At 39.2% G+C, this 12,486-nt stretch overlaps 1 protein-coding gene across 1 annotated transcript in view; it reads right to left on the bottom strand.

Moving 5' to 3' along the window:
* The window catches only part of CFTR (CF transmembrane conductance regulator), a 183,019-nt gene that overhangs the window by 64,152 nt on the left and 106,381 nt on the right, over positions 1 to 12,486 (bottom strand). The window contains exons 16-18 of the mRNA XM_079785504.1: positions 8,950 to 8,987; positions 8,235 to 8,485; positions 764 to 843 (exon numbers count right to left, since the gene is read on the bottom strand). Of these exons, the coding sequence (XP_079641630.1) occupies positions 764 to 843; positions 8,235 to 8,485; positions 8,950 to 8,987 (369 nt within the window). The remainder of the gene's footprint in view (positions 1 to 763; positions 844 to 8,234; positions 8,486 to 8,949; positions 8,988 to 12,486) is intronic.

A 12,486-nucleotide genomic window follows, 5' to 3' on the forward strand; every position in this document is an offset into this window, starting at 1 on the left:
CTCGACTGAAGTCAGGTAGGAGCTGTTTTTAAACCCGGTCCAACAGCCAAGGTTATTAATTCACAACACACATTAAGTCCTATCATTATGGAATCCTAATGCAGTATCCCATAGCTTACCCCTATCTCCATCCCCTTCTTCTTTATTCTCACCATCAGTCCATCACCACACCCCAGAGACACATGCTCAAAGCCAGGCTGCACTGGAGGCCTCTTCAGATCTGTATCACTAGTCCTGCATTTTTCTTTCCCCTCTCACCTTCTTGAGCATTTATTTATAAATCTGTCCCTGCATTATGGTCCTTACTATGAGGTGGATGGCTACCTAATCTGTGCCAAGGCACTCATGGTTGAAACTGTAGCCCACCAAAGAATTGGTTTTCATTTTAACATGGGCCCTCTGGAGGTAGGTGACTGCCATCAAATAGTGATGCCGATGTCAAAGATGTCATACTTCATGGACAGTAATTTGGGGGAAGGTGGTTTATTATAACTCTCAAATCACTCCCAAGTAGATGATTATTACATCTTAATGTGGAATTGCTTTGGGTTTGGGTCAGGTAAAGAGTTCTAAGTTGTCACTGAATCTACTAAAATTATGCTTACTTTGAAGACTTTTGATATTGACAAAATTCATACAATAGAAAGGACTTCAACTCTCAAGCAAATGAAAAATACACAAAAACTCATTTACTTCTTTTTCTAATTATTTTTAAAAGCATGACAAATGCAAAGACAATCATACTTATTTTACAAAGACAAACCTGGATGAAGTCAAATATGGTAAGAGGCAGAAGATCATCCAAAATCGCTATATCTTTGGAAAATCTATTAAGAATTCCACCTGTAATAGAAAAGAAGATAAATTCCTCAACAACCAGTAATATTAAAGATACATTAATATTTCATAAATCTGGATCATAGTGGAAGCATTCAGAACTCAAATAAGACTTAGCATGTAATCAAATAAAAATGTAGAAAAATTTAGTGTTCTACAAAGGTTCTAAGTAACTGTGTTCAAGTTATTGTCTCCCACTTTTAAACCTTTATAAAATATAGATTGCAGTAAGATTCAGGCCAAAACTAATGTCTTTAATAGAGCCCTTATCACAAATTATGACAGGAATGGGTACTCATCCTACTACAATCTCACACTTGCCAGCCTGGCTATGTTCTCATCATTCACTTACACCTGTAGTCAGACCTTCTCTGACTTCCTCCCTTTCTGACTCACCTCTGCAGAACCCGTGGCTTCTCCAGTACCTACACCACATGTACATCCTCAGCCATGTTCTCCCTTTCTACCCTCTTCACTGGCAATCTAAGCTTCCTCCTGTTTTCTAAAGTCCAGACTCACATTTATAAGACTGGTAATTTCTTCTTTAAGTAGAAAAGAATTATATATGAGATGTCTACTATGCATCAGACACAATGCAAGGCACTGAGGTGACACAGGTGAAAACGCTGTGCTCCGTGTCCTTGAGGAATTCATTGTCTAGATTTAGTGAAACCATAACATAATGATGTACGAACAAAGTGATAGTGAATCTTATCATTCACCACCACCCCCATTAACTGCAGGATAAAGTTCAAAATTCTTAGTTTAATATTTAATGCCATCTATGATTTGGCCTTAAACCCCTTAGTTAATACAAGCCTTCTCTACTCAAACATTTTGTTTCAGCCAAATTGTTTGATTCTTTTACAAACTTTATTTTTTAATTATAGTTGGCATATAATATATCAGTTTCAGGTACAAAACAGTGACTAGATATTTATATATCTTACAAAGTGATCACCCCAGTAAGTCTAATACCCACCTGGCACCATAGTTATTACAATATTATTGATTTTATTCTCTATGCTGTACTTTACTCTCCCGTGACTAATTTTATAAATAAATCCCTTTCTTGGTTTCTTCTTTTTAAAAAACAAATATTTTATTGATTTCAGAGAGGAAGGGAGAGAGTATGATAAAAACAACATCAATGATGAGAGAGAATCATTGACCGCCTGTCTCCTGCACGCCCCCTCCCACTGGGCATCGGGCCCACAACCCGGGCATGTGCCCCCGACCAGAATCGAACCCAGGACCCTTCAGTCCCCAGGCTGATGCTCTATCCACTGAGCCAAACCGGCTAGGGCTTGGTTTATTCTTTAAATACTCTCGACACTCTCTTACTTCCCTGCCTTTGCTATGAGGTTCCCTCTGCCTGAAAACCATTTCCTCTCATCTTTGTCAAATCTATGTCTCCTCTCCCTCCTGGGCCAATTCAAAGCAGCCTCTCCTACAAAGGAGCATCAATGTTTGCACCAGCTCCTCCTCTGGACACACTTAATACCTTTACTATATCTTGTCAGCACCTCTGTGTTATAATGACTGTACCCACGTCTTATATCATAGTTCCTTGTATTACATGTCTTATCTCTGTTTCTAAATGGTAAATTGCTAGAGGTCAGTGGGACCTCGCCACATTTATTTTCCATTACACATAACGCTCATCCAAAAGCCTTATATGTAGGAATTATTTAATGCATATTTATTGATTTAAATATTATTGATAAAGGCAAGGAAGTATTGGTTGCTGCTGATTATAGCAGAGAATATGTAGGTAACATAATGAGAAATGGGCCATAAATCAGTAACAGCAATGTTTGTTTTTTTTAAATAAAGCATCATCCTTGCATACAGAAATTGGGGGTGTGGGTAAGGGTGGGTAAAGAACATGTTGTAAGGTCATCTTGTTATTTCAGTTCTCATCAGCATAAGGGAAAAATGCAAAAATAGTTATTTCAGAGTCATTCTACAGAGTAGATTAAAGTTTGGGAAATAAGGTGAATGAGAAAATGAAATGAATAGTAACCATTTAATTATGAAAGAGAAGATTCTTACTATTTCAGTTCTCATGAGCATAAGGAAAAATGCAAAAACAGAGATGATTCGGAATCATTTTACAAAGCAGATTAAAGTTTGGAAAATAAGATGAATGAGAAAATGAAAAGAAAGGTAACCATTTAATTATGAAAAAGAGAAGGTTCTTAACCACGATGTGTAGTGTTCAAGGGAATGAGGAGCTCTGAAACATAAAGAGGGGAATGGAAAGCACACCCCCGTGGGAATAAGCCCCTCAGAAGGAACAACAGGGAACTGACGTTTATTTCATGTTGTCTATGTAACAGGAAGAAGATTGCCTGTTTTATTCTCACAATGATCCTCCGAGGTCCCCATTTTACAAGTACAAAAGCAAGGCTCAGGCTCAGAAGAATAACTTAACCATAATCATCACTCATATGGTGACAAGCCAGGACTCAAACAATTCCCATGCTCTTTCCAGTACTTCTCATTGCCCATTTATGGCTGCTGGCAACTTGGACAAATCCTCTATCTTCTCTGGGTCTCAGTTTTTCCATTAAAAAGAATAAAATTATTAAATCAAGGTATCTAACATTCCTTTTAGGTCTAAAATTTCTTAGCTTTAAAACATGGTAACAGAGGGATCATATCTCAACACTAGAGGCCTGGTGCACAAAATTTGTACATGGGGGCAGGGAGGAAGGATGTCCCTCAGCCCGACCTGCATCCTCTCCAATCTAGGACTCTTCGGGGGATGTCCGACTGCCGGTTTAGGCCCGATCCCAAACCGGCAGTCAGACATCCCTCTCACAATCCAGCTGCAAGCTCCTAACCTCTTGCTTGCTTGCCTGCCTGATTGCCCCTAACTGCTTCTGCCTGCCAGCCTGATCACCCCCTAACCACCAGCATGATTGATGCCTAACTGCTCCCCTGCTGGCCTGATCGCCCCCAACTGTCCTCCCCTGCTGGCCTGATGGTGCCCAACTGCCCCCCCCCCCTGCTGACCTGGTTGCCCCCAACTGCCCTCCCCTGCAGGCCTGGTTGCCCCCAACTGCCCTCCCCTGCAGGCCTGGTTGCCCCCAATTACCCTCCCCTGCTGGCCTGTTCTCCCCCAACTGCCCTCCCCTGCTGGCCTGATCACCCACAACTGCCCTCCCCTGCAGGCCATCTTGTGACAACATCGCAGTGGCCATATTTTGGATATCTAGGATAATAAAAGCCTTATATGACAACCCTACAGCCAACATCATACTCAATGCGCAAAAACTAAAACCATTTCCCCTAAGAACAGGAACAAGACAGGGATGCCCACTCTCACCACTCCTGTTCAACATAGTACTGGAAGTGTCAGCCATAGTGATCAGACAAGAAGAAATAAAAGGCATCCAAATTGGAAAAGAAGAAGTAAAACTGTCATTTTTCCCAGATGACATGATATTGTACATAGAAAACCCTAAAGACTCCATCAAAAAACTACTAGATTTAATAAATGAATTAGGCAATGTAGCAGGATGCAAAATTAACACTCAGAAATTGATGGCTTTTTTATACACCAATAATGAACTCACAGAAAGAGAAACAACAAAAACAATCCCATTTACCATTGCACAAAAAAACTAAGATACCTAGGAATAAACTTAACTAAGGAGGTAAAAGACCTGTACTCAGAAAACTACAGGACATTGAAAAAAGAGATAAAGGAAGACATAAACAAATGGAAGAATATACCGTGTTCATGGATTGGTAGAATCAACACCATTAAAATATCCATACTACCCAAAGCAATCTATAGATTTAATGCAATCCCCATTAAAATACCAACAGCATATTTCACAGACCTAGAACAAACTCTCCAAAAATTCATATGGAATAAAAAAAGACCCCGAATTGCCACAGCAATCTTGAGAAAGAAGAACAAAGTTGGAGGGATCACAATACCAGATATCAAGCTATATTACCAAGTCACGGTTCTCAAAACTGCCTGGTGCTGGCACAAGAACAGATATATAGACCAATGGAACAGAACAGAGAACCCAGAAATTGACCCAAGCCATTTATGCTCAATAAATATTTAACAAAGGAGGCATGAACATACAATGGAGTCAAGACAGTCTCTTCAATAAATGGTGTTGGGAAAATTGGACAGATACATGCAAAAAAAAAAAATGAAACTAGACCACCAACTTACACCATGGACAAAAATAGACTCAAAATGGATAAAGGACTTAACCATAATATGGGAAACCATAAAAATCTTAGAAGAATCCATAGGCAGCAAAATATCAGACATATGTCATAGCAATATTTTTACTGATATAGCTCCTAGGGCAATGGAACCTAAGGAGAAAATAAACAAATTGGACTATATCAAAATAAAAAGCTCTGCACAGCAAAAGAAACAATCAACAAAGCAACAAGAAAGCCCACTTCATGGGAGAACATATTTGCCAATGTTATATCTGATAAGGGCTTAATCTCCAAAATTTATAGGGAACTCATACATCTTATCAAAAGGAAGTTAAACAATCCAATCAAAAAATGGGCAAAGGTCCTAAATAGATACTTTTGTAAAGTGGACATACAGAAAGCCAAAAGACATATGAAAACATGCTCAAAGTGACCAATCATCCAAGAGATGCAAATCAAAACGATAATGAGGTACCATCTCAGACCTGTCAGAATGGCTATCATCAACAAATCAACAAATGACAAGTGCTGGCGAGGATGTGGAGAAAAAGGAACCCTTGTGCATTGCTAGTGGGAATGCAGACTGGTATGGAGTTTCTTCAAAAAATTAAAAATGGAACTCCCATTTGACCCAGTAATCCAACTTCTAGGAATATATCCCAAGAAAACAGTAACACCACTCAGAAAGGATATATGTACCCCTATGTTCATAGCAGCACAATTTATAATAGCTAAGATTTGGAAACAACCTAAGTGCCCATCTGCAGATGAGTGGATTAAAAAACTACACAATGGAATTAAAAAACTACATCTACACAATGGAATACTACGCTGGTATAAAAAAGAAAGAACCCTTACCATTTGCAACAGCCTGGATAGACATGGAGCACATTATGCTAAGCAAAATAAGGCACGATCTCACTCATTTGTGGAATTTAATGAACAACATAAACTGATGAACAAAAATAGAGCCAGAGAAATAGAAGCATTGAACAAACCATCAAACTTCAGAGGGAAGGTGGGGGTGGGGGGTAGATGGAGGGTAAGAGATCAACCAAAGGACTTGTATGCATGCATATAAGCATAAACAATAGACAAAGACACTAGGGGGGTGAGGGCATGCGCTGGGGGGTGGGGGTGGCTGGGGAGAAGTCAATGGGGAAAAAGGAGATATATGTAATACTATATGTAATACTTCAAACAATAAAGAATTAAACATAAATAAATAAATAAAACATATGGTGGTGATGAGTATATCCAAATGAGGCAAGGTGTTAGTGACCCACAAGGACTTCAGAATAAAGATCTTCTGGCAAACTAACACTGAAATTTTGTTAACCAGAAAAAAATAGATTGATATTTCTTATCTTGAGATTTGTAGATACAAATCACTCTAAAATCCTCAATCCTATAAGTTCTTCTCTCCTTTATAATCAAATGCTTCTGTGTCTACCTCCTCTCCCTTTGTCTACGAGTTCTTCCAGGGCAGGAACTGTGCCTCATTCATCTTTTCCTACCAGCCCCTGGCTTAGTGCCACACAGAGTAAGTGCTCAGCAGACTGCTGTAAGGATAAAACCTGGGAATTCCTTATTAAACTCTAAATGGCAATTGGACTGAAGGAGAATTAATGGAATTGATTACATTCAACGTTCCTTATTGCCCTTCATTTTTCTTTTGTTTTTAATCTTTGGTCTTTATTTCACTGCTCTTACTTTTTGTGATTTTATTTTTATTAATGTACTAGAGGCCTGGTGCACAAAATTTGTGCACTGGGGGGGGAGGGGTTCCTCAGCCAGGCCTGTGCCTTCTTGCTCCTTACTGCCCAACTGCTTGCTCCTTATTGCCCACCTGCTTTCTCCTTACTGCTCCCGCCACCACTGCTGTGCTTGCCAGCCATGAGCCTGACTTCTGGCTGAGTGGCGCTCCCCCTATGGGACCACACTGACCACCAGGGGGCAGCTCCTGCATTGAGTGTCTGCCCCTGGTGGTCAGTGTGTGTCATAGCAACCAGTCTTTCTGGTCATTTCGCTGTAACAGTTGCTTAGGCTTTTATTATATAGATAATTGACAAAATTGTAAGGTATTTAAAGTGTGCAACATGATGATCTGATACATGTAAAAGGATTCCTCCATTGAGTTAACACACCCATCACCTCTCATATGCACATTTTTTAAATTTTATTTTATTTTTCCCATTACCATTTATGTCTTCTATGCCCCTTCCCACCTCCACCTCCTCCCCTTCCACAGTCACACACTGCTGCCATGTCCATGAGTTCTCTCTCGCGCTTTTTATTGTTTTTGTTCAATACCTTTATTTATTTATTTATTTATTTATTTATTCATTCATTCATTCATTCATTCATTCATTCATTCATTTTGGTGAGAACATTTAAGCTTCACTCTCTTAGCAAATTTCAATTGTACAATGAGGTGTTAGCAATTATAGTCACATATTATACATTAAATTCTCAGGCTTACTCATAACTTCTAACCTTTTACCAACCTCTCTGATGGTATAAAAAATACTTTAAAAATATATCTGGGGTGCTCGCTTGGGCAGCACATATACTAAATTGGAACGATACAGAGAAGATCAGCATGGCCCCTCTGCAAGGATGACACGCAAATTCGTGAAGTGTTCCATAAAAAAAAAGACATTTGGGATTTCAACCACCAACAACCTTACCCACCCACCCCCCCCAAAAAAAGGAGAAAAAAAAACACCTGAAACCAATTTGTATGATGAACTTTGAACAGCTACAGGAAACTAGATTATTTTACTCCACCAAAAACTTTATCTGTAAAAGAATTCTATGTTTTCCTTGATTGCTTCAAATCTTCTACTCTTTTCAACAATACTGAACATTGGCAGCAAGATGCCATGATGGGGTTAGGCCAAACAGCTGAATGGAGAACAACTGACCCAGAAAGGTCTGCTGTTGCTATTGCAATGCCATCAGCATCGCTTTTTAACAAACTGAGCTACTCCAATGAACTGATACAGAAATGTGAAGAGCAACAATATCTGACAGTCTGTAGTATCTGAGAAATGTACATGCCTGTCATAAGGAAGCTCAACAAAGTTCAGGTGCCTCTGTGCGAAGCCAACACTACGGCTAGAAAACCCACTACATCACAGGCCCTTTTGGCGATGGATCAGCAGCTTCAGTTTGTAAACCCAGTCAAGTACCTGCTTTCAACGTGTTGAGGGTGGACATAGGTGCATGAAGAACAGAATGTAACATTTTGTGGTGTAAAATTTTCGACACTGTGATTAGAGAATGCACTAGTGGTAAACCTCGGAAGAATCCCAGAGCAAGCAAAGTGTCGGCAACTCCCACGTAAATGTAAAAAACATAAAATGTGCTGGTGCTGGTGATGATCACTGCATAGCTGTTATTTGTACTTGCAGTACTATTCCCTTTGTCTAGAGGAGGTGTTCTGTAAAGAAAAGGGAAATTGTTACTCAGCAACAAAACCTTCCCATTGAATTTCCAATACTATATGTAAAGGAAACAGAAGCTGAGTCTAAAGAAACACAAATATTTCATTAGCAGAGCTTATGACGTTAATCTCAAGAATTTACTATTGCAAGAAAGTAAATTAAACTTTTCCACCATTGAAATAGATAAAATGGATTCTTATTAAGTACTCAGAGAAAATTCTAATATATGTTTTAAATATTTTCCTTGTGTTTCATGGAAACTGAACACAACTGAATTCTTTAGAAATTGGTGAAAAGCTGCAGGATCTGCACGTGCTCACAATTTTAAACAAAGTAATTCCATTTTTCACTTCTGTGATATTGTAGGGAAATGAAGCACAGTGGATATTACAATACTTAATAAGACCCAAATAATCAATAGTAACAAAATACAATCCACAATAGGACATGAAATACTCACTCTTTAAGTAGCCACAACACAGCCAAAGAAACAGCCACCTGGAATGGAAAAATCAAGACACAGTTGATTTTTTTCCCACCATCTTTACCTGTTCTTCCCAAACCCACCTCTAATTCCACCATGACCAACATCAAAATACACACAATTTCATTTTCATTTTCTTTCCATTATTTGTATTAAGTTAATGGGATTTAAATTTCACTGAATTAAATACTTTGTCATTTTTCCTTCATTCAACAGGAAGTATTCATTACCTCACAGGAGAGCTAAGATCATAGCTTAAAGTTTTAAATAAACTTTGTTTCTTATAAAGAGACTAATCTTAGCCTGCTAGAGGGTAATTTATCTGGTTATTTATAATCAGATAAATAATTTCATTTGTCATGCAATGATTATAAGGGGCTAATTTCTATGAGACCAATTAATTATTGGAAGAGATGAGATTATTATTTATGAAAATCTGTTAAAAGTCTCAACAGTACAAAAACTCACAGTTTATGAATAAAGATAAGGTGCATTCAAGATAAAACATACACTATCGGTATTATTTGGGCTTTCTCAGGTGGAAACTTTTGGCTGATGGACAAATGTTTTATGCCATAACTAAACAAAACAAAATTTTAACAACTACGTGGTTTTTTTTACTTCCTTTGATATGTAAATGATCTGTTTTATATCAATTTGACTTTATAGTCTCTTAAACTTGTGGAAAAACAATCTTCTGTTGATGCCCCACAACTGTAATACTAGAAATGACTGAAATGATACAATTTGCTCAATAATAACTATACCAAAAATTCAAATAGAAAAAAAACACACAAGAAATTGTGAGTAAAATAATTTGAAAATGAACACAGCATAAAAAATAAGGAAGGAAGAAACAAATAGTCTTGGTATGAGAAATCTATGTCTTATTTCATACTCAAATGTATCTTAACTATGTAATAGTACTATATAAAAATTTATGAAGAACATTTAGCATTAATTAAGAAATTACATTATAGGGGGAAGGTCAATGGGGGGAAAAAAGGAGACATATGTACTACTATTTGTAATACTTTAAACAATAAAATTAAATTAAAAGAAAGAAATTACATTATGAAGTCCTATACTTGAAACAGATGTATCTGTGTTAGTTAAATTCACATATCAGATAGGAGTATAATGATGAAAAATCTAATGGCATCAATCTCGCTTTCCTACTTTTCTTCGTTGTACACATCGCCTTTATATACTACTAGAAGCCCGGTGCACGAAATTCGTGCATGGCGGGGGGTTGTCCCTCAGCCCACCCTGTACCCTCTCCAATCTGGGACTCCTGGAGGGATGTCCGACTGCCCGTTTAGGCCCGATCCCACCGGGTTCGGGCCTAAACGGGCAGTCGGACATCCCTCTCACAATCCAGGACTGCTGGCTCCCAACTGCTTGTCTGCCTGCCTTCCTGATTGCCCCTAACTGCTTCTGCCTGCCAGCCTGATCACCCCCTAACCACTCCGCTGCCAGCCTGGTTGATGCTTTACTGCTCCCCTGCCAGCCTGTTTGTCCCCAACTTCCCTCCTCTGCCAGCCTGGTCATCCCTAACTGCCCTCTCCTGCAGGGCTGATCACCTCCAACTGCCCTCCCTTGCAAGCCTGGTCCCTCTCAACTGCCCTCCCTTGCAGGCATGGTCCTTCACAACTGCCCTCCCTTGCAGGCCGGGTGCCTCCCAACTACCCTCTCCTGCTGGCCATCTTGTAGTGGCCATCTTGTGTCCACATGGGGGCAGGATCTTTGACCACATGGGGGCAGCTATATTGTGTGTTGCAGTGATGATCAATCTGTATATTACTCTTTTATGAGATAGGATAGAGGCCTGGTGCACAGGTGGGGGCCAGGTGGTTTGCACTGAAGGGTGTCACAGATAAGGGTGGGGGTTCCCTTGGGGTGTGGGGCGGCCTGAGCGAGGGGCCTGTGGTGGTTTGCAGGCCGGCCACGCCCCCTGGCAACCCAAGGGGAGGCCCTGGTATCTGGAATTTATTTTCCTTCTACAATTGAAACTTTGTAGCCTGGGGCGGCAGCCATTTCTATGGCAGTTAATTCACCTTCTACAATTGAAACTTTGTAGCCTTAAGTGGATGAGCCCAGCCAGGGTGTGTGGAAAGCTTTGCTTCCCCTGTTGCCGCCGGCAACCCTGGCCTGCTCTCTCAAGCTCCATTCTGCCGCCATTTGTTTGAATTTGTTTACCTTCTATAATTGAAACTTTGTAGCTTGAGTGGAGGCTTAGGCCTGCAACGGCTATGGAAAGCTTGGCTTGCTCTGTTACCTGGGAAACCTTGCTCTCTGTGGCTGTAGCCATCTTGGATTGAGGTTAATCTGCATACTCGCCCTGATTGGCTGGTGGGCGTGGCTTGGCTGGTGGGCGTGGCTTATGTAGCGGAGTGATGGTTAATTTGCATATTACCATTTTATTAGAGAGGATATTTATAAAGAGAAAAACTACACTTATTTCTTTGAAACTCAAGATGACAAGAAACTCAACAATAATCTATGTCAAAAATGTTTGTTCTAGTACAAATGTTTTTCTATTTCCTAAGACTAACCAAGACACTCAAGGATGTAGATAAGGATATATTTCTGAGTCTCCCTTGGTTATTATAGTCCCACTTTGTTCCAATTAAAGGAGTGCCAACAATGCTGGTATTGCCAACATTCTCGGGATGTGAGTAAATCCCAGAATAAATATTTTATAGCATTTACTATGGAGCAATAACCAAAGCAATTTTCCACAGAACTTATCTAACGAGTGTAATATAAAGTTATTTCCTGCCTCCTGTGGACAGAGACATGGAACCTGCAACCCAAACTCTTTTTATTGACGGGAACAAATGCCTTTCCAAACACTTGCCATAATGACTTTAGCAAATACACTTGGACCATATAGAAACAATTGAGTAAGCAAGTTCTATCATTTCATTTCCAGAATGTTTTCAGATTATAAAAGTTCATACAGTTTAGGATAGAAGGGCAATCCGGTATGGTTAAAGAAAAAGGTCTTTATTTGCAGGGTTTTAAACATCATTCCATGTAACAGAAAACAGTAAAGTGTAGACCAGCACTGTCCAACAGAAACTTAAATAATAGAAATGTTATATATGTGCCGTGTTCAATACCATTGCCAGTGATCACATATGGCACTTAATCACTTGAAATGTGGTTCGTATATGTGAACGAGGAACCAAATTTTAAATTTTTTAAATTAATTTTATTTAAGTTATATGATCATGCATGGCTGGTGGCTACTGTACTGGACAATGCGTGCATAGATTATAATAACTATTAGTGATGTAAGTGTGCAATCAGGTTTTTTGTTATATATCCATGTTAAGCATCGGGATCTGATGATGGCATTCTCTAAGGATATATCCATGAATGGCCAAGATGATGATTAATGAACTTTGCAAGTGGAACCAAGATGAAAAGTAAAAACCAATATGTAAGAAGCTAGAATTAAAATTATGAAGGTAATTTGTCTACATGATTAAAATAAAATGGATATGA

This window comes from Cnephaeus nilssonii (genome assembly GCF_951640355.1).
Source record: "Cnephaeus nilssonii genome assembly, chromosome: 12".
Lineage (NCBI taxonomy): Eukaryota > Metazoa > Chordata > Mammalia > Chiroptera > Vespertilionidae > Cnephaeus > Cnephaeus nilssonii.